We start from the raw sequence: 23610 nt of genomic DNA on the forward strand, positions 1-23610 counted from the left end.
ATTAGTTATTTCAAAGACAATACATCCTTCACTATGGGATATTTTTCAATAATGGAAAAAGAGAACAATAACTATCCAAAATAGGATATCTCCAAGGCATATAGTTTGAGAAGAGTCAGTTGCAGAAAGTATGATTTGGTATGTGTAGTATTCCGTATACATATGTATGTAAATTTAAAATTCATAAAGCTAAGGCAGTTGAGGAGAACATAACTAAATTGGGGATCAAAACTTCTCATTTTATACATTTTTATAATTTTCAATATTTCTTATTTGTCCATATTACTTTAATAAATTCCCCAACATAAACATTTGATTAATAGCCAATGATCACCATAGTTGATTAAACACTCTATGTTAGGCTCTGTGCTAAATCCTTAGTATTATCAACTTCATCTTTACAACAGTTCTGAAAAGGCAGTATTTCTACTGTAACCAAGAGAGGCAAAGTAGTAGCAATAAGGCACATACTTTAGGAAGTGATGAACTCCAAATTCAAACTCTGGTCCGTTGACTGTCAAAGCAGATGCTCTGCATCTCAAACCATTGAATATTTGTGGTATGAACAGACAGTCTAGTAACTTCTTATTTCTGACCATCCTTGCTATTTCTTTTTAAGGGGGAGGGAGGGAAGGAGAGGGGAGAGAGAATTTGAAGCAGGCTCCAAGCCCAGTATGAAGCCTGATGTGGGGCTCGATGTCATGATCCTGAGATCATGACCTGAGCCCAAATCAATAGTCAGAAACAGCCTACTGAGCCACCCAGGGGCCCCCATTCTGACTCGTTTTAAAATATTATGGTTATGACAATTACTGTGTGTATCCATTCATTTAACTGGTTACCAGCTTTGAGTCTGGTCTTCACTCTGGGGATTGAGCAGTGAACTAACTGGACAAATGTCTCCCTCTTCTTGGAGCCAGTATTCTAGCAATTGCAAAAACAGGACAAAAAAATAAGCCAAATCCATGTAGAATAGTGCTGTATAATCATCAGATAATAGAACAGAAGGGAGAAAAGGGACAGGGGCCCAGTGGAAGGGGTTTGAATTTGAGTGCTAGCGATCAGGCCCCTGTCATGTGTTGCAAAGAAGTCCCTCACTTGGTTCTTACCATTCTCTTACTTAGTTTTGTCCATTTTTTTTTTTTTATTTATTTTTTTTTTTTTAAGATTTTATTTATTTATTTGACAGAGAGAAATCACAAGTAGTCGGAGAGGCAGGCAGAGAGAGAGAGACGGAAGCAGGCTCCCTGCTGAGCAGAGAGCCCGATGCGGGACTCGATCCCAGGACCCTGAGATCATGACCTGAGCCGAAGGCAGCGGCTTAACCCACTGAGCCACCCAGGCGCCCAGTTTTGTCCATTTTTTAATTAAAAAATAAGAGTAAGAGATTCTTTAACTACTAACCTCCACTCGATTCAACCAGTGCCCAGAAACCTCAGGATTCACTTGTCTGTGTGATTTCAAACCCTATGTGGTCACCAAAAAGGGTTCCTAGAGAGCTGTGCCTAAATGGACTTTATTCTGTTGCAAGTTTCATCTTTCATTTTACTAGATCTGTCTAGTGCTCTAGTGGATGTACATATGGCAAGGTGTACTCTCATATAAAATACATCCCTTCAAAATACTGTGGGTACATATTCTTTTCTCAAAATGAAAACCTCAACATTGTTTACTCAGAAATGGGTGCAGCGTGTTTCTGCTTTATTGTCCCAGTTATCGATTTTGCTCAAAATCTAAACGTATGGTTACAGATTTTACCTAGCTCTGCTCTTTCTGGGTCTTAGCACACAAGACTCAGAAAGCTACTCAGGAACTGCTGTCTATGGGATTGAACACAGCTGCCCTCTGGGAATGTAAATTTGATTCTTGGACTGCTTGGGAGTGTGTGACATTTCTCTCTCCAGAGATAGTCAGAGGGTTTGGATAGCATTAGCCTACTGATGAGTGTTCCAAGTAAGTTCAGTGTCAAAACATCTATTTTGCTTGTATTTTTTTCTGAAGTATCTTTCTGTGATGGTGTTCATGTTTTCATCGTCATTTAACTATCCTTGCAATATGTTTAAAATTTGCTCTTTATAATAGGAGCTATCTGAACTCCTGTGTCTATGAGCTATTTTTGAATCATCATGTTGGGGGCGGGGGCAGTGTGTGAGAATTCAAGTTGAGAAGAAAATATATCAAAGCAGTTCAAAAACAGTAAGATAGATACTCTTAAAATAGTTATTGAAATAGCCCTTTATTACCATTTTACTAATACAGCAAAGGTCACAGTCCTTTCAAGGACTCCTCTTATTAAAGTTACCTGAAATCTCTAAGCTCTTTTGTTGAAATGAAAAGCATAAATCACAAGGGGATTGTGCAAGTTCATTTCTACTTTATCTTAATGGAGTGGTCTCAAGATTTAGAAAGAAAAAGCCTAATAATACCTAATACCTAATAAGTCCTAATATCTAAGCATTCATTTTTAAATATAAGCATCCGTGAAAATACCTGGGAAAAAGAAAGCTTGAGGGAAAAAGGGCAGTTGAGATTCCTGTCCAGTTGCACTGCAGTGCTTACAAACGAAGAGAGTCCCCCATACTCAGAAGGGAGAACACAGGCAATCCAGTGAGAAGGACTACTTTAAATATGATCTAATGAACTAAATATATCCTGCCTGTTATTGTCAGCTTGCTTTATTTCAAGGTTGACTTGGAGGCATTTATGCAGCGGCCTGTCTGATAGATGGCAGTTTAAGTTTGTAAAGATGTTGACCTTCCTTACATGATTTTGGCAATTTCATTGTATTCTTAGTATTGATGGCTCTCTCCCCCGCAAGACCTTCTGTCTTCATTAGATTTTAAAATCTTGCCTTTCCTTTAAAGTACCTTAAGTATATACCTTTCTACATTAAAAGGTCATCTTAAATGTAATTCTATTTAAGTTATTGAATAGTTGTCTTTTGGCTGAAGAAACCTAAGGGGAATTTCATTTTTGTCTTCATATGGATATTTTGCTGAGCTCATGACAGTTGTTGGAAAACTAACAGAAAATGATAAACATTAGTTAAGAATTTCCAGTTAGAACAATATGCTGTTTCCTTTTTTAAAGTCCGTTGATCATCCTTGTTGATTGACAGTGTCTCCAACTGTTTTCAGAATCCTTAGTCTTCATGCACTTTAGATTAATGCTGTCTAGAGAAGTGCATTTTCTTTCAGTTTTGTGGAGTTTTGCAAGCTAAATCATGACAAGGAAGTAAGATTACCAGTTCTTCTTAATTTATACTTTCTACCCCCCGGACCCAGTTCATCATCTGGAATAATGATTACACTGGAAAATAGAATATATTAGAGGCAGATCAGCAGGTCAGTGCCTTTTGTTTCTCTGGCCTCTGACTTACTTGGATGGGAAAATGGCCAAAAAAAAAAAAAAAGTCTGCTGAGTATCTCAGATATAGGTAATGGGTCCTCACCAGACCATAAAAATAGACCCGTAAGAGCCGTACTAGTAGTGTGATGTGGGTGGGTTTCTTTTCCCTTTTTTTTTTTTTTTTCCTAATTCCTCTGGCAACAAACCACTCACTGGGATTTGATATCGTACTTTTTTTTTTTAAAGCATATTTAAACTCACAGGCTTTATGTAATGAGGATTTTAGTGTAGAGTTTTTCTGCAGAGTACCATTTGGTCCTACCAAGAACTGTCTGTTCAAATGTTTGAGCCTTTGATTGAAAAATCTTGCTTAGCCTATTTAAAGGTAAGTCATATGATTTGTTTCTAACAAAAAAGATGACTGCAGTATAATAACACTCTTAAGAAGTAGCACAATAACAACATGAAGCTGTAGCTGTTTTTTCAAAGTCATTAGGCTTTTTTTTTTAAATTGGATTTGTGTTGTTTTCCAAGTTACAAGTCTTTCTACATTTTATGTTTAAAAAATATTAAAACCTTGTTCAATGGTCAGTGGCATTTTCTTTTTTGATGTTCAAAATTTTACATCTGTAAACATTTATTAACATTTAAAATGATCTATGATCCAGTTTGATTATATTGAAACTTTCACTGTACACTTAAGCTATTTATACCTGATTTTTAATTTAGGAATAAAAATTCATGGTAAGATTAATATAATGCATTAATTATTATAAATGACTTGCTATTCTTATGTCCACAACATTTCTAGTTTGCAATTAACTACTTATTACTTGACAGAGTCATTAGTGTGTTTAATTTTCTATCTGAATACTATTAATTGCTGGTGAACTTTATCACTATGGTTAAATGCAATGTGTATTTTGGATATGTTCTTGTTAAACATTTTTTTCCTTAATGAACAAAGAAACTATAATTGCTACTTGGAAAGGTAAATTATATTCCAAATAATGATTCTAGATTTAATTAATTAGTATAAATTATGTAAAACTTGGTAGGTAGGAGAATAAAAAGAAATCAAAATTAATATTTTGGGCTCTGTAGAAAACTTATTACAAATAAATATTAGTATCATAAATAATAAAATAAATAAATACATAAATTTGCATTATTACAAATACAAATTATTTCCTTGAATGATGACACCAAATTTATTTATTTTTTAAAGATTTTTTTTTTAAGATTTTATTTATTTATTTGACAGAGAGCGAGAGAGGGAACATAAGCAGGGGGAATGGAAGAGGGAGAAGCAGATTTCCCACCAAGCAGAGAGCCCTGTAAGGGGCTCGATCCCAGGACTCTGGGATCGTGATCTGAGCTAAAGGCAGACACTTAGACTGAGCTGCCCAGGATCCCCTAAGTTTAAATTAAGGATAAATCATCCTAGGAAAATTAAAAGTTTCAATTTAATTACAGCAAGTTAAAATTCATACTGGAAATGGCATAAATTCTCTGGAGTAAATCTCACACAGTTTCTGGAATTATTAAGAAACATAGTAAAAGACATTTTTAAAATGTTTGTGTGCATTTTTCAGTCCTCTCCTATGTGGTTTTGAGTTAGTAATGTCTTTTGAACCTAAAAGAAGCATTACTTCCAATATTGGTTCAGAAAAAGACCAAAATGAAATTTTAAAAGGGTTTTGTTATATAGGGTCCAGTGGTCCACTGGATTTTATGAGAGAAAAATATGTAGAAAATCTTTATTTACCAGAATCATTATTATAGCAGAACAATGAATCCATTTCACCATCATCAGATAACAGCTTAGTCCGGGAGGTACACCGACCTTACAATTGGAGAGTACTTGCACAGGATGTACTGGAAAGTTTGGAATTTATAGTTGCCTCCCTTATTTTTTACGAAAATGTTTGGCCCTGTTTACTCAAGCACACTTGAATCTTCTGGGTTTTCTGTTTCTGAAGGAGGAAATTCTGTAACCATCTTTTGATTTAATCGCAAGGTGTTTTCATTCACTGGTCCAAGTTATGGCTAAAAGCTTTAAACAGCATCTCCTAAATTAGCAGCTACCTCCCATTTGAGTGGTAAACTTTAAGTTTATATATATATATATATATATATATATATATATATATATATTTATATATTCCTATATATGTATAAAAAACCTGATTAAATTTGTGTATATATATATATACACAAATTTAATGAGAGTTTATTGTCATCTAAGTGTTTTGCAAATAATTGTTCCTACTTGAATACACTATATACATTTATTAGATTAAAAAATTGGCCAGTATGAAATAACATTTTACTGTTTAATTGTATGGTTGTTCAAAATAATATTTCATGATAACATGTCAAAATAACATTTTTTTAAAGATTTTATTTATTTATTTGACAGGCAGAGAGGAAGGGAAGTAGGCTTCCTGCTGAGCAGAGAACCCGATGAGGGGCTCTATCCCAGGATGTGGGGATCACGACCCTAGCTGAAACCCAGGCACCCCAAAATAACATTTTTTATGATAGGAAATTTTATACATAATCTAATTTACTTTTGAAATTTAAAACCTTATTTGATTAAATTTTAGAGAAAATTTAGCCACAGAGAAACTATCCTATCAAGACCCAAATTAAACTTAAATCACTTGACTTCGAAGTCCAGAATCTGAACCATTGCTAAGCACATGATATCTTACTGTTTATAGTATAATTTAAGGTGGGAAAAAATAGAATTCCTGTCCGAGGTTCAAAGATTAAGAAAAGCTCTAGACAGTCCTATTTAAACCCATCTGATCTTAAGAAAATCATTTCAAACCTATAGTAATTTCTCCAAGTACTCCAAAAAGTAGCCTTGTTTCTAGATGGACTTAGTAATGAAGTCCAGTGTACTTACTGTTTTAAGACTACCACCGAAATAAGTTTTTTTTTTTTTTTTAAAGATTTTATTTATTTATTTGACAGAGAGAAATTACAAGTACACTGAGAGGCAGGCAGAGAGAGAGAGAAGGAAGCAGGCTCCCTGCTGAGCAGAGAGCCCGATGCGGGACTCGATCCCAGGACCCTGGGATCATGACCTGAGCCGAAGGCAGCGGCTTAACCCACTGAGCCACCCAGGCGCCCCCCGAAATAAGTTTTAAATTACAGTATTTGAAAGTTTAATTTAGTGTTCTGTATTTTTGTTTCATATTATAGATGTTTATAATTTTTTTCTGTTGTATATTTTTACCTCCACTTTTTAAAAAATTTTATTTATTTATTTTAGAGGAGGCAGGGACAGAGAGAATCCCAAGGCAACTCCCTGCTGAGTGTGAAGCCCTGGGCTTGATACCAAGGACCCTGAGATCATGACCTGAGCTGAAACCAAGAGTCAGCCACTTAGGTGCCCCTACCCCCACATATTCTAATAGGATAGAAATGCACATGTAAAAAGGACTATGGTAACTTCAGTAAGAAAAGATACTGGATAACTTCTCATCTAGTTATTGAAGTCTTTTTCTGCAGAGCCCTGGGGTTCTGTGAGGATGACTCAGAGCCCAAGCGAAGTAGGACAGGAAGGAGAAAGGGCCACACTTCTTGCCCCCTTTAACCAGAATAGCTTTTCTTTTAGCTATGTTTATACACTGGAATTGCATGTAAAGAATTCTGTCTCTGAATAGAAGATTATAAGGTACGGATCTAATGACTTCTGTTTCCACATGATGAAATGCAAGCACATTTAAATTATTGGTTTACACCCATTGCAACTAGCTTGGGTTTGAACTTGCATCATATTTATGTCTAGGAAATCATGGCATGTAAACACACCTAGGTATGGTGTAGGGTCAGAGTGTGAAAAGGAATCTAATTTTGAAAACTAACTTTCATCATCCATATGCAACCTGTTGAATCAATAACACCAAAAATGGGTTTTGTGGGCACCATATTTATTAGGTGAGGAAGGCCTGTGTACCAAAAGAACAGTGTATGTGTGTGTGGTTGAAAACAGAAGAGTATGATCTGGTTTTCTGTTCTAAGGAAACGTGCAAGGAAGGATAGAATAGGAATTCTGAGCTACTCACTCATGAGTAAGAAAATGTCATGAAGGGCCTAACGTTCATTTATGGTACAAATACTCTTGTAATCTGAGCTTTTTCAAGTTTTGCAGTTCACATCCCAGGAAATTTTACCTCTAGGCTATGCCTTCCCTGGGAGGAGTTTCACAGTTTCCCTGGGAGGAGGAACACAGCTTTATCCACACATGGGAAGAATTTCTGGGAATTTTCTCTGATTTTCTGATCTATTTATTGCAGAGGCTTCTTAGAGCTCAATCTCTGTTTCTACCACCAGGTTTCCAACATAGTGGAAATGCACAATGCTCCTAAATTCATTCTGGAAACACTTTTTTGATTTGACAAGGGAAAAAAAAGAAGAAAGAAAAATTGTATTTTTCTTCCTTCTTTCAAAGATAACCCAAGGGAATAAAATACACTTACAAATTCTACAAAAAGAATAGGATTTACAATATGTAAATTGATAAGATATCAGCTGGTCTCCCCATAGATTCAAGAAAGGTATGTGATAACTGATATTTTTAAATATGCCCTTTTCTTTTCTCTTCTTTAGAAAACATTCAGCCATTAGTTTTCTGTCCTGTACCTGTGATTGTTCTTTGCTTTCCAGATTTAAGTATCTCAAGCAAGAAGTAAATTATTGCAGATATCAATGTCTTGTCTATTCTTATGAGGGAGAAGTAACAATAAATGTAATCCAAAATTAGCAAGTGAAATAAATCACTATTTGAATATGTAAGGAACTATGTTTTGAAGAAAATCAAATGTGTAAGACACACATTTTACGTGCCCTAGCTAAATGTGAGAGAAGAATGGGAAGGAACTACACTTTTTTTTTTTTTTCCCATGAAGATAAACATGGGTGGAAAAACTATTCAATAGAATGTACTATAACCTGAGCTTTTCTCTTATGTATGCAGTGTGTGTCTTATGTAATGTTTGGCCCTCCTTTGCCTCAGGTGAATAAAACTGATTTTAATTTTATAATATGAAGCATAAGGTTAAAGTATGAATTGAATAACAATACCTAATTACTCCTGGTATCAAGGCACTGAAGGAAAATAAATGAACCCAAGTAATGTCAAATATCTTGCCTATTATTAGGGGAAAATGTCGGAAAGTTACAACAGTGTACCAAAAATGAATCAGTTGAAAATGTGGAGGAAAAAAAAAGACACAAACTCGGTCTTTCTCTCTCAAAAATATTAATACACATGTGAAATAATGTCGGATTACTACTTGTAGCTTTCCTTACATAACATCCAAACCAGTGTTATCCCAGTAACTGTCTAACCATGAGATTCAACAGGATAAATTACTTGATAAATTACTTGATACTTCTGTTTTCTGATGAACTTAAAACTCACAAGCAGTGGGATGGATCCACTATCTCACTTCAGTTTTAAGTTTAAAACAGACAGAGCCTGGGCAGGACCCAGGTTTCCCCATTACTTGACATCTTTGGATCCTTAGTAGTCACAAGAATGGATTTCCTGGTACAGAGAGGAAGGCATTGGACAACATGTGCTGTCCCCTGGGTCTTCGGTAGATGTTCCTGGGACTCTTCCCTCTAGTACATGGGCTACTTAAATAAAGGAAAATAATTCTGGAAACAGTGAGATCGATTTATGACTTGATTATGGTACAAAATCTGGAAAAGGGCAAATATATGCACATGGATCTATTTTAGCAACAGTAGAATTTAATTTTTAAATCATTTTATGTTCCCTCTGTCAGAGTTGCAAATGACATGACTATTAGTGAAGATTTTTAGTGAAGTTTATATGGAACATAAAATGACTTTCCAAAAGGTATGACTTAATATTTGAGGTTTTTTTTTTTAAATAGATTCATGATATTTAATAAAGAGAACTGCAATTTAACCATGGGGATTTCCTGTACTAATTTTTAAATGGGTTTGCAAAGCCATTGATTTCTATAGAGATTCTCCTAGAGCTTCCTCCGTGTGGTGGAAAGGAGAGTATCAGGTGGGAGAGGGGGACGAAGCTGGGAATCTAGACCCAGGGTTCCCACCACGGTTGTACGCCATAGTCACTCTGCCCATTTGTCACCCATGTAAGAATCTGAAGAACCAGTTCAGCCCCTTGAAAATTGCAGATCTCGTTGTAGAATCTTACTTTACACATGAGGAAACTGAAGTGTGAGAGATGAAGTGGTCCCCACCCCCCCCACCACCACCGCCACCCCACCCCCCGGTCATCTGGCAAGACAGTTGCAGATCAGTTTTTTGGCATAATCTCTAGTCAGTGTACTAAGTCTCAACTACACTAGATTAGATCTCTGTATTCGGATTGCTACTTGAGGTAAAACGTGCAAATGGGAGTTGGAGGATGGTCTGTGAAATGAGCATTCAGTAAGATATTAGTTAATAAGCTACCCTGATTCGATTATTTGTTCATAGTGCACAGAACACCAGGTTAGCAATGCATGTTACATGATTTCAGAGAGTAGGGAAAGCTTTTCTTCACACTTCACCCCCAAGCAATTAATAAAAAGCCAAATCCAGACCGCAGGAAACCTAAGTCACTTGTTTAGGCTTATATATTTGCTTTTTACATTGGAAAAAACGTTTGACACTAATAGGATTCAGGCTTCTTAGCCATCAGAACCTCCATATGAAGGAGTTCAGTGCACCCTGATTTACAGTGGAAGTATGCAGGGTGTAAGGCATGGGTAAAGAGATATGACAAAGATAAGAATGAGTAGAGGTAAGTAAATAAAATTGCCCTGGAAAAACCATACCACTTACCTTTCTCCATTTTGAAGACAAGTCTAATTTTTCTTATTTTCTTACCTATACAAGTAATATTCTTAAAGAAATGGTTCCTCCCACGGAAATAAGTGTTCATGATGTCATAAGAGTGGCAACTTCTGTTGCAACAATGCTGTAGAGGGAAAATCTGAGACCATAAGAAAAGTAGAATTTTTATTATTATTTTTTTAAGATTGATTTATTTATTTATTTGACAGAGATCACAAGTAGGCAGAGAGGCAGGCAGAGAGAAAGAGAAGGAAGCAGGCTCCCCACTGAGCAGAGAGCCCGATGCGGGGCTCGATTCCAGGACCCTGGGATCATGTCCTGAGCTGAAGGCAGAGGCTTCAACCCACGGAGCAACCCAGCCACCCTGAATTTTTATTATTAAATTTAAAGTATTGGGGCGCCTGGGTGGCTCAGTGGGTTAAAGCCTCTGCTTTCGGCTCAGGTCATGATCCCGGGGTCCTGGGATCGAGCCCCGCATCAGGCTCTCTGCTCAGCAGGGAGCCTGCTTCCTCTTCCCTCTCTCTGTCTCCTTGTGATCTCTGTCTGTCAAATAAATTAATTTAAAAAAATAATAAAGTATTGGCAAAAAATATTTTGTGTGGGTTTTTTTTTTTTTTTTTTTTTGTCTGCAGTCTCCATTCTTTTGGCATTTATGTTTTCCAAGGTCTTGGGCAATGAAGCAGGGAATATTTGTTTCTAAGCTACAAGGCACATTTTAACTGTTCGTCAATGCCAGGTCATCCCCACTTAAATAAGTTGTAACCAAAAATAGGAATGTGCTTTCAAATATTAGAAGGAACAAATTCTTATTTCTTACAATAGAATCCACTCATATCAGAAATAATTTCCTTTCAGTCTTTGTGAAATAACCACATAGTGTATAAAGATACCAAACGTAAGATCGGTGCAATTACATACAAGCACAAATTAGTTGATTTTAGCACAATTGGTGTGAAGCAATTGCCCATGATGACAAAATAATACTGCAGTTGAATATGCAAAAAAGAAAAACAACAAAAAACAAAAAAACAAAAAAAAACTGAGGCTCGCAACAAAGCGGTGCCTATCATTAAAACTACATATCCTCTACCTCATGTATTTAAATTCTTCACATCTATGGTCTATCCAAAATTCAGTTATTAACAATAAAATTGAAAGTGAAGTACACTTCTTTCAAATAGTTCAGGTTTTAACATTATTTATAAAACAAAAAATCAGGCATGAGCTCAATATTCATGAAAATGAGATATTTTCTTTTAGTAGTGGTTATAATTTTGGTGCCATGAGAGAGATTCTCTGGCTGTGTTTGTGTTTGTATTAATTCCCAGTTTATTTTCCCAATTTAACTCTGCATTTTTGTTTTAACAGAGAGCTTACGAATGATTAGAAGAATTGATTCTTTCTGAGACTGCTCAGAACATTCCCTCTAAAATCTGTATCTTGCTGGATACTCGTGAATAAGGTATAGTAGAAACTGCGTGTGTTATCATAATTAGCATTTGGCAGAGAAGACCTCAGTCCACATATCTTCATGAGCAGGAGAGCTCCAGGAAGGCTGTGGCTGGCTGTGTTTGGGAAGTGAAGCCAGATAAAGAACTAGCCAGCATCCAAGGGTCCCAGGAAAGCAGAGGAGGCCAGAAGTACAGCAGGCATGTTCTCCTGAGATAAGATTTTAGTGCTCATCATCCAACGGTAGAAAATTGAAAAGATGAGAATTTTGAGGAAATACTCTCTGACGAAATCTTTTAGATCTTCCACCAATAGACAGTTAACATCGAGAAGGGGAGGACCGAACCTAGAAAGTCCATCTCTAAAACAAAAAGGAAAAGCATCTGTTTTTTATAACTGGCAAAATGACTTTTCAGTTGCGTTGTCTTTGTACTTTGATCTTCTCATACTGATTATTTAAGCTTCTGTTTTATGATCTGTTTCTAAGGCTAAACCCAGGCCTCTTGAAACCATCTAAGCAAAGCCAGGAGTTTGGAAGAAGCAGGTGCTGAACAGTCCTGTTTCCCCTATAAAGAAAATGGGCTGTGATCGAAACTGTGGGCTCATCGCTGGTGCTGTCATCGGCGCAGTGCTGGCTGTGTTTGGAGGTATTCTGATGCCGGTTGGTGACATGCTTATTGAGAAGACCATTAAGAAGGTACAAGTAGTCTAAAGGGTATTTCTTGTCATTGGGATTCAGTCTGCTGTCCCTGTTTTGCTGTGGTACCTGTTTTCTATTTCTTGGTCACAGGCAACGTTGTGTCTTTAATAAAAAGGGGGTAATGAACCATTGCAACTTCACCTGGTAGAGAAATGTTAAAAGTATAATGTACATGGAACATGAACGCATCACTATCTTAAGCATAATATTCCAATTCTGACAAAAGCTGTGTAGAGGTACGCAGGTTAGTAGAAGTGATTGCTTTTCACTAGGTCTCAGGACTATGTTGATATGCTTTTGGATGAGAAATAAGTGTGCTTTGTGAGAGTACATTTATAAAATTAGTTGTACTTTGGTTCATACTGATAGAAGTTAATATATTTATATGTAGGTAGGTATATACACATACATACATACACATTTAAAATGGATTATATTTCATAATGAAGCAGGAATATTTGGTAAAACTGGTATAAACTTTTTTATTTTTCAAACTGCTCCTTTTTATAATATGTAATGACATAAGATTGTCTTATAAACATCTCCTATTTATAAAGGTTTATTCTGCGAAAATTCTTTCAGAAAGTTAGGTAGGACATAAGCCAACGTTTATGCATTGAGTTGCCTGTTGTTTTAGCAAAAATTCGACAAACTAGAATTCATCTACTACCGTCATTCTTCCTAATGAGCTTCACATCCACCAAACTTTGACTGAGGGGTGGGGCGGGGAGAGCATGAGAGTAAGAAGCAGGTTGGCTGGAGTCCTAAACCATGGGTGGCAAATTCAAATGGCTTCAGGGGTTATGAAACAGGGTTTTTAAAAATTAAAAAAAAAAAAAAATTCCAAGAACAAAATAACATAAGAACAGGAACTGTTGTGAACCCTGAGAGCATGTGTCCTGCCCCAGGGCACGTATACTAAGGTTTTATTTGGCAAGTATTATATGTAAAAAAAAGCTATCTGAGTGCTAGCCTCAGTTTGCAGCCTGTCTAGCTGTCAGTGGCCCAGGCAGAGGGTTAAGGAGCATAGTACACAATGGAGAGCAACAAAAATCCATAAAATGGGCTAGACCTACCAATTTATACTGAAATTTCTGTTACTGCCAAAACCTTTACTTCCCTCATCCATTCATCCCTGTTGACCTCTTGTTCTTACAATGAGTATAAATAATAAATAGTTTTAAAGATTTTTTTTTTTAATTTATTTGACAGAAATCACAAGTAGGCAGAGAGGCAGGTAGAGAGAGAGGAAGGGAAGCAGGCTCCCCGCTGAGCAGAGAGCCCAACATGGGGCTTGATTCTAGGATCCTGAGATCATGACCCAAGCCGAAGGCAGAGGGTTTAACTCACTGAGCCACCCAGGTGCCCCCAATAATAAATAGTTTTAAAATTAAAAGACAATGTCTTGGGCCATTGGGTGGCTCAGTTAGTTAAGCACCTGCCTTCAGCTCAAGTCATGATCTCTGGGTCCTGGGATGGAGTCCCACATGAGGCTCCTTGCTCAGCGGAGAGCCTGCTTCCCCTTCTGCCTGCTGCTCCCCTTGCTTGTGCCCTCTTTCTCTGTCTGTCAAATAAATAAATAATAAATAAATTGTTTCTCACTATAGCTATTGTCTTAGTACACAAGATAGGACAGTAGGCCATTTTTGAGATAATGGCTCCTCTATATGAGTGCTGTATTTTCTCAGTAATAATCTAGGCATTTCTAGCATTGCTATTACTAACCCATTGCAAAGCTGAAACCCCATGCATTTAACTTCAACTTTAAAAATATATTGTAAAAAAATAAAATAAAAAGTAAAAATATATTGTAAATGGAATGTTACCCTTCCCTCCTTGGAATTCCCAGTTTTCTTGCTATTATTTATGATCCGTTTCAAGAGAGACAAGCAGATGCTGGTGAGGTGGGGCTCACGTGACCCTGTGAGATGGAATGCCACTGCATAGTCCTCTTCCTACTTTATCAACTGTGCTTCCCTTCTGGAACTTCTGTGGCGAGAGCACAGAATCAGTGTCTCTGCTAATGTAAAGGCTACAATGTATCTTTTGGAAAAGTCTCCAGAACGGAAAGTCACCATAATCTCCCACTGTGCAGCTAAATTTTAGGCTTTTTTTTTTTTCTGACACATAATTGATGTTCAGTAGCTAAATATTGATCATTTATCTTTTTCTTCTTCATTCAACAACAGTAGTACAGATAGCCTCTCCAGTCAACAGTGTGTGAAGTGCTAACATCTATTTTAAGTGTTTAACGTTTATCTCTACATTCATAACATTGAATGATTAACTAATCATGAGAAAAGTAAGGGTTTTGAGATGCCAAAAATGTGCTTTTATATAGTGACAGAGAGGAAATTTTTTTTTTTTAACCTCAACAAGTTTAAGATTTAACTGGAGATGGTATATCATACCAACATACAAAGAACTATGAGCCTCATGTATCCTATGGGAAAATGCTACTTGGAGTTCTTTCTTAGAATAGTAACTTCAGAAATGTGAACATGTTGGATTTTGATCAAGCATAGGATTTTGAAAGTCCAAAGAGGGCTGCAATAAATGCATCAGAGGACCGATTAATATTATGGAAAAAGTTGTGAAAATGCAACTAACAACTATGAAGAGGGAGGGAAGAATCCAGAAAATGTGCCCAAATACAGGATCAACAAAAGAGATGATTAGAAAAACAGCATGGGGTAAAATTTAGGAAGCTTCGAAGATCAGACAGAAGAATAATTGACTGAATGGCAGGCAGTAGTAATTGGTGGCTGTTTTCTTATAGGCGTAAGAGATAACAAAACCTGCACGTAGAGATTGGTATCATATGGCCAGCATTTATTCAGAGCTGTGAAGAGCTTCAAATATACCAATTCATTTAATCTTTGCAGATCTCTATGAGAAGCAGTTATTTTATCCATTTTAGTCACACGACCTTAAATTGACTTGCCAACTCATGTGGCCAGAAGAGTCCGTTGCCAAACCCCGACAGTGTGTAGGCAGAGACTAGATCACACACAGTCTTGTGCACTGTGATCCTGCCATAGAAAGGGTTGAAGCATGAGGAGGCCAAAAACAGAACAAGGAAAGCCTATGTAAGACATAGCCACTTTCAGGGAGAACCTTAAAAGAGTCCTGTTCGGCAAAATCTCTGCACAGTCTGCACGTGATACCACAAAGGTGCTCTGGGCTCACATGGTAGAGTACATAGGAAAAAAAAAAAGTGATGGAGTGTGGTGCAGTTTGGATATGGAACTAAATTAGGAAAGAGGGTAAAAATACTTCAAGATGTCCCACTGAGCTATTGGGGAAGATGTGCTATAGGAGGGAGAAAAAAAAAAAAAGACTCAGGTTTTATGAGTGTTTTGATGAGAATATCAGTGTATATTTCAAAGGTCAGAACTCGGATTGATCATTGCTATAGAGATTACAGATAAAACTAAACAGTCGTGCTTTCTCAAGAACTTGAGTATAGAGACAAAAAAGCAGATCACAACAAGTTTTATCTATAATTCAGAGGTAAGAAGACAAAAACAAATAATTGTATGTGAAGAAATGAAAACAAAAGAGTGTAATTAATTTGGAAGTTAGTGGGGGGCCAGCATTCAAGAAAAGAGAAAATCAAATGCTCTCAGGCCGATGAAAATTCAGGAAATAATGGTTAGAACATGTCACTAAGGTTACTGAATCTATAAATTCAGTAGGGTAGGATAACAAATTTAGCAGGGAAATGCAGCATAGAGATGGAGGACTTCCTCTTCTTGTTGTTGAAGAGTTGTCTGTGCAACCTTTGACAAGACCATGTGGGAGAGTACGGATCTAGAACCTAGAAGGAGAAGGAGGCATGAAACAAATTGAGGAGGAATAAGTTTCAAAAAACTCCTGATAGTTTATATCGTATGCCTGCCACATGTCCGTAGACTAAGACGAACCATTAGAATCCCTTTAGGGGTCAGAATCTCTGACATATTTAAGACTAAGCCTGATTTTCTCCCAGATTTCCATATAGCCACGTTGATCTTGTCAGTTTTAGTCCTATAAAGATGCCAGGGCTTTTTCTTTCATTATACTAGGCTGTTTCTTTTTTCTTCAGTTTACAAAAACTGTTCTAAAAATAAAATTGCAGGGACACCTGGGTGGCTCAGTGGTGAAGCCTCTGCCTTCGGCTCCAGTCATGGTCCCGGGGTCCTGGGATTGAGCCCCGCATCAGGGCTCTCTGCTGGGCAGAGAGCCTGCTCTCCCCCACCCCTGCTGGCCTGCCTCTCTGCCTACTTGTGATCTCTGTCTGTCAAATAAGTAAATAAAATCTTAAATAAATAAATAAATAAATAAGATTGCAACATGTATCTGCTTGACTCTGAGTAGGAGTCAAATCTCTGAGTAAACCCATGGAGCCCAGTGCCTTTAAGACCCCCTGCTTCAGGAGCACTTAGGTTAAAGCTATTATTTTGCAAACATATAAATGTTTTAGTTCTGGTTATTGTTTGCTACTGAAACTCACTGAAGATTACTTTCTTCATTTAACTGACTAATAGCAAATTGGGCAAGTTGTTACCTGCATACAAGCACCCTTTAAAAAAAAAATGAAGTGTTTACTTGAAAAAGGTCAGAAAATCATCCTATACTGTTATCTCATTTATGAAGTGGAGTTGGAACTACATGCGGTCTTCTGATATCATTTAGATCTAAATGATATCAGAGTCAGCACTTGAAATAGTCTAAAATAGTCCATAAATTTTACTTCTTTTATATATATATGTGTATGCATGTATGTATACACAAAACATTAATTTTACTTACTTTCTAAGGGATGTTTTCTAGGGACATCATGCTTTTTACGGATTATAGCTGAATACTTTCCCAGCAGTACTTCTGACTCTGATTGCTAAAAAAGTTCTGTGGAGTCAGCAGGTTTATGCAGTCTTACATAGCTAGACAAAGTCATTGGCACTAGCTGTCACAAATGTGGAAACTACCACAACACTTTGGAAAAAGGTCAAAGTTCTGCCACCACTTACGAAAGATAATTGGTTACTTGATGTTGTTTATATCACTTGATAAATATTTGTGTAACATTGGTAATTTTAAATAAATCTTTATTTCCCTATCATAGTAAGTATAGAACACCAAGAAGGAAATTAAAGCTTCCTTTCTTTCCTCCTAAGAGACTGATGTTAAATTATACCATCAGTCAATTACACCCTATTCTTGAAAAGAACAACCCTTTGGTAGCTTATAAGACATGCCTTCAGATAAAATAAATTGAAATGATAATTATTTATTAAAATAGCCCAGATTTGACTTGATAGTTCATATTTTAAATAGTATATTTATATTATTTCTATAATACCATCTTACAGTGTTTCCAGGTATGAAAAAATGATTTGTAGAAATTGTATTATTTAATGACAATATATGAGAACATAAACATGAACATGAAACAGTATAAATTTTAAATTAGAGGTGTAAAAATGAATTAAACACTACATAAATTTTTTATTTAAACTGCGATAATAAAATTACTTAACATAGTGTTTCAAGAAATAGCAGGTATGTGTATATGATTTTCAGCCTCCCATCCAAGTTGTATCAATGTATCAGCATAATTTGGTACTCACGCTGAATGCACAGCCTCTTATATTAAGTTCTCACATCAGTTTTTGGAGGCTAATTTCCTGGGTTTCAACAAATCTTGTGCTGGGTTTTAATTGATGACTTGAGGCTGAAGCTCTTCTTTGACTGTCGGCACAACTGCCACTAATACCATAATTCAGTGTGGTTGGTGTGCACGTGCACACATGCACACATGCACACTCACTTGCATGCATAATGCACACATATTTTTGCATGTGAGGAAATGGCTTGTAACTTGTCCTAAACGGAACAAATTGTGATAGTGAATGGGGAGGGTGAAGACTATTTCCGGTATGTTTCTGCATTTTAAGGAACTTTTAATGTCACTGCGGTGAGAATAAATTTTAAAATGACTAAATAGCAGGAAAAAAGTGCCAGAGAATTCTATGTAAGTTATCGCCACATGACTGGTTGAGACAAAAAATGCTATGAATGAAACAATTCAAGCAGCCCAGAGACGAATGATGTTAGAATTCTCCCCGCAAAGGGTGGATAGGATTTGTATGAGAATAATAGCTAAGATTTACTGAATGTTGCTAGCCATGTGCAAACACTGTTCGAAGTGCTCACATTTATTAATCTCTACAACTAGGAGGCTAAATATTCAATTAAACCATATTCAACTTATGTTGAGTTTCAAAAATGCTAATTTCATGTGGTTCAGCCTAATACTTTTTTTATCCCTATTTTACAGATAAACTGACATGATAAACTTGACAGTATAAAGACATTAAATAACCTGCCTCAGTTTGAGTGGTTTGCCCAGGACCCAACTGGGGACGAACCCCATAGGATCTAGTGTCATTCTTAAATATATCACTCTCTTTTGTTGGAAGAAGCCACTATGCTTGTTCAGGGTGAGGATAGGGAATCTAAGTCATACACTAAATTCTGCTACACATAATTCTCTTAGCACTTTATGAGATCCTTGAGAAATGGGACAATATTGGGTACACTGGTACCCTACTTACTCCACGCATAGGAGGATATCAAGGGCATTTTAATAATGACACCAAAGTTGCCCTCGGTGGTAATGAACAGTTTTCCTGCAATAGCGATGATCCAGTGGGTATGTAACTAGGTGGAAGACACCACTGTTCCAAACATCTGCTTTCAAATTAATGTAGCAAAATAGAAGTTCCAACCCAGCTGAAGTTCTTGCCACAGGAGAGACATCAGGTTGGAGTCCAGTCAGGACTGGGGATGGTAGACTGTGTGCTTAAGGTCAGGAACAGATAGATCCTGATGGACATGTCAGCCAAGTGAGAGGACCTTAAATTATATTATTTTTTCATGTACATCATTATCGACTCCATACTTTGAATATAGTGAGAGATTTGCAAAATTGGCTAGATAGCCCAAATCCAACTTAAAAGCCAGGATAAAATTCTTTGTTCCTTTTAAAATTAGAGGAACTTGTGGCCACTTAAAGAGTGGCTGTACTATTTTCTAATACTTACAGTAGTCTTAGGACCGGAAGAAATGAATCCCTAATTTGACAGTTTCTGTATTTTTTCTCATTGTCTCTCATCAAACCATGCATTATGGAAACTACACAGGTTTGGAGTAAGAACTGATTTCTCTATTACCTGCTACTAAACTGTCACATAACAATGACTCAGAACTCATTTCTAGATGGGGAAATCTAGAAATGAGACTTTCTCCAGAACTCATTTCTACCCCTGAAAAAAGCCAGAGATGGGTAAGATGACCCTACTTCTAACAGCTGATAATTCAATGTGTTCATTTCAATTTTTGTGTTTCAACTTGCCCATTTAAAAAAAATACCTCCTGATCAACAAATAAGGCAGAATGATTCCTGGCCTTTAAAAGAAAAGCATGACAGCACTGACAGTCTTTTTGATTTTAAATGCACGCAACTTAGGTTTAGGGAGGCTTTCTGTCCTGCCAAGTACTTTCCATCACAGTTCCTTTTCAGTTCTATAAACATTTACTGAGTTTCTTTCATTAAGAACTAAAGTAAAATGTGTGCCTTAGGAGTTATATGATAAATAATTGCTATTGCATTAGTCCTGGAGATTCTTACAGTGCAAGAGTAGTAGTGCCCATGTTCTCGTGTTCTTTCCCTCATACAGGCTTGTGAAATTGGTAAATTATCCTAGGGTCAGTTTCAAAACCCTCATCAAATACCTTTACATTTAGAATAGCCGTAAGACTTCATCTATTTGTAACTCTGTCTTAATATTGAGCTTGTTTGTATTGGAAAGAAGACTTCTGGGGAGCTAATAAAAAGTTTTTCAAGGACCTGTGGTTGCAAAAATAATGGTCTCACATCATTTTAGCAGCTCCAGTGAGCCCAGTGAAAATGCATTGCAACAGCGTGGAGTTTTGTAATAGCATTTTAGCTTGGTGCCCTGTTCTTCTCTAAGGAATTTCCTTATTCTCTGCATTAAGCAATAAGTAATCTATCCTGAAGATATGAAACTTAGTTTTACTTCTTCCAACTAAATGCAGAGGTAACGCGGGGGGGGGGGGGTGGATAGTAATAGCATGGTGTAAAAGAGGACTAGTCTAAGAGTCAGAGACCAGGATTTTCATGATGGTTCTGCGGCTCTTAGAGTGCCCGTGGGCCACCCACATAGTTCCTCAGAGCCTCAGAGAGCTCGCCTGGAAAATGTGATAATGTTCGGTGTCCTTTCCCAATTCATCATTCTATGAATTGATGCTTCCTGGTGAGGGAAATGAACAGGTCACATTGTTCTGTAGTCATGGGTTTCTTTGGGTGCATTTTCTGTGAAATACTTTTCTTCCTCTTCCTCAAGCACAAAGATGGAGTTCCATTCTGGGCATTCTTCCTAAGGTACTTAACCGGAAATATCAAATCACCTTTGTTTGCACTGGTTACCATAGCTTTACAGACTTACTCAGAGAGTGGAAGGCACGGACAGAAACTGGGAGAGCACCCATTACTCCCTCAATTAATAGGTAATGAAATTGACCCTGAGGGGTCTGGTGACTTTCTACTCAGTCCCACGGCATTTAAAACAAGGGAACAGGTTTCTAATATAGGGTTTTGTGGTTCCATCATTGGTACTTTTTCTACTTGTTTAGCCTCACTACATGGGGCATTGATAATTTGTAAAGAATTCCACAAAAGAATAATAAGACAACTTCCTTATTTCATCCTTTTATTCTAAAAGCGGTAATTTAATAATGTTAGACGATTGCAGCTTTTGGAAATATGTCCTTTTCAGTTACCACAAATATATTGAGTTAGGGATTGAGAAGGATTTTGAGAGAGAAAAAATATGGGAGCAGACATGGGGGGATGGAGAGGGAAAGAGAGAATCTTAAGCAGGCTCCACACCCGGCAAGGAGCCCTGCTCAGGGCTCCATCTGACTACTCTGAAATCATGACCTGAACAAGAGTTGGATGCTTAATTGACTGAGCCACCCAGTTGCCCCAGGATTGAAGATTTTGAAGAGAAGTCAGATTTGTGTTTTTCATCGAGAAGCCTTTTTTTCCCCCCCTTAATTTAACAAATGTTAAGTGATCATCCTCCGAAGTGTACAACTTCTGAGGAAAAATCAAAGCTTTCAATACTGCCAGATTTTTCTTCACTTTTCTGTTTTGTCTCCTCAGTCTGAGGGCAGAAGAGAAGTTAATGCTCAAGCTGATAGGAACTTTTTGGAAGAGGTTTAATAAAATTTGCTTAATAAATTGTGTTTAACTGTTGCAATATTACCAGAGAGTCACTGTAAACCTTGCCAACTGATGGCCTTAATTCACCAGCCATGTCTGCAGTATCACATACTGATTGCCTTTATAAAAGGTTGACTAAAAGAGGTTGCTATAATAATTTATTGAAAACATTTCTGTTGCAATTGTAGGACAGGTTTGCAAGAGTTCTCTTGAATAAGGTCCTTGAGCTTGGTCCTTGCAGTGGCTCACCAAAAGTTCTAAATTCCCAGAAGCGCCCATATTTATTACAAAGAAATAACACAAACTTGTTTTCCTTTTTGTAGCAAGTTGTACTGGAAGAAGGTACAATTGCCTTTCAAAATTGGGTTAAAACAGGCACAGAAGTTTACAGACAGTTTTGGATCTTTGACGTGCAAAACCCAGAAGAAGTGGTTGCAAACAGCAGCAAAATCAAAGTCAAACAAAGGGGTCCTTACACATACAGGTGAGTCCCCACAAGTTAGTGGCATTCTTTCCTTGACCATTTGTATTTCTGAAAAGACTTTCACTTGTAAAATGACGTTTTCAGATGTACTTATTATTTTTTCCAGTAATATATATTGAAATATTTTATTCCTGCCTGTAGAAAATCTTAATCTAAGAGATTTAATGATTATAGGAAATACAAATTTTATTAGAAATTTGGCGGCATCAAATAACTGCCTTACATTTAAGAAGTTATAGGCGTTTCACACTTGTGACACATACTTTTGGCAACTCTGAAATATTCATGCTTACTAGCAAGAAATCTATGAGAACTCTTAAAACCAGAGTATTTTAAAATCCAAAAATTGACTGTATGCATTATACCAGTAGTTCTCGAAGTGTGGTTCGCGCCCCAGCGGCATCAGCCTTCCCTGGAAATTTGCTAGAAATGCAAACTCTCAGATGGCACCCCTGGTCAAATGAGGCAGACTCTTGGGTTGGAGCCCAGGAGTGGTTTTGCAGACTCTCTGGGTGATTTCAGTTCATAACCAATTTTGCAAATCATAGCATTAAACTGATTTTATTTAACTGCAGGATCTGCTAAGGATTTCTATCGAAACTAATTTCCAAGTCAGACAGGTGTTTGTTTCAATTCAGTGGTTTCATCCTTCTGTTTTCTCTAGGACTGAGACTGAAGATGGTACGCCTATATCTTATATTCCTTAATAGTTTAACATACTTTTGAATAGAATCTTCAGGTATTGATACTAGAGGGGAATGATTAGCCAGAAGTTTTCATTTTGTAAACTAAATAAAACTGACACCAGAGGAAGTGAAGTGATGTGTCCCTGTTCTCACAAACCTAGGAAGTGGTGACTCCTAGATTTTTGCATTTTTTTTTTCTTATTTAAGTTGAAGATGATGTAGTTTTTCCAACTATAAGGAAGGAAAAGTGGGGAGGGACTGAGGTGCTAAAGGCACTAACCATCACCAAGGATAAGGAATACATTTACGATATCCATGTGGGAAGTTAAGTAAGTCTTACTGTATTATTCATTATACCAATGTGTGATTTTTTTCCCTCAAAGATAATTATAACTCATTATATAGCATGACCCATTATTATTACAAAATTTCATATTTACAATGATTTCTTATAATTGATCATTTTAATATGTTTTAGCTAGTCTATAATTACATAATTTATTTCTTTATACATTTGCATGTTTTTAGATTGACAACTCCCACTCAAAATGTAATATAACAGCCATTTTGAAGGTAGTGCCTGTTGCCCTAGTTTATGATACATACTTCTGTCCTGGCGATTGTCCCCAAGCCTCTTGTTTCTGTGCAAACCTCTGTGACTATTCACAGTGCTCTTGAAGAACACTTGGTTTTCATTGTTGAAAAAAAAAAAAAAAAACCTTGCAAAATGTTTTCATTTTTTTCATGGTCTTAGAGTTCTCATGTCATTATCAAAAGCCTAATAAGTATTTTGCTCCCC

At 36.8% G+C, this 23610-nt stretch overlaps 1 protein-coding gene across 4 annotated transcripts in view; it reads left to right on the top strand.

Annotated features, from left to right (window-relative positions):
• CD36 (CD36 molecule) overlaps positions 1-23610 on the top strand; it is an 81589-nt gene that overhangs the window by 39129 nt on the left and 18850 nt on the right. For 2 of the 4 annotated variants that reach the window (XM_004739616.3, XM_004739615.3), the window contains exons 2-4: positions 11569-11662; positions 12137-12346; positions 21965-22125. In XM_004739616.3, coding sequence (XP_004739673.1) covers positions 12227-12346; positions 21965-22125 — 281 coding nt within the window. In that variant the 5' untranslated portion in view covers positions 11569-11662; positions 12137-12226. Of the gene's footprint in view, positions 1-3266; positions 3345-3550; positions 3734-11568; positions 11663-12136; positions 12347-21964; positions 22126-23610 lie in introns of those variants that run through there. The other 2 variants (XM_013060639.2, XM_004739614.3) reach the window with 2 other exon arrangements.

Source organism: Mustela putorius, unplaced genomic scaffold, assembly GCF_011764305.1.
Source record: "Mustela putorius furo isolate JIRA1106 unplaced genomic scaffold, ASM1176430v1.1 tig00003845_pilon_pilon_pilon, whole genome shotgun sequence".
In the NCBI taxonomy this organism is placed as follows: domain Eukaryota; kingdom Metazoa; phylum Chordata; class Mammalia; order Carnivora; family Mustelidae; genus Mustela; species Mustela putorius.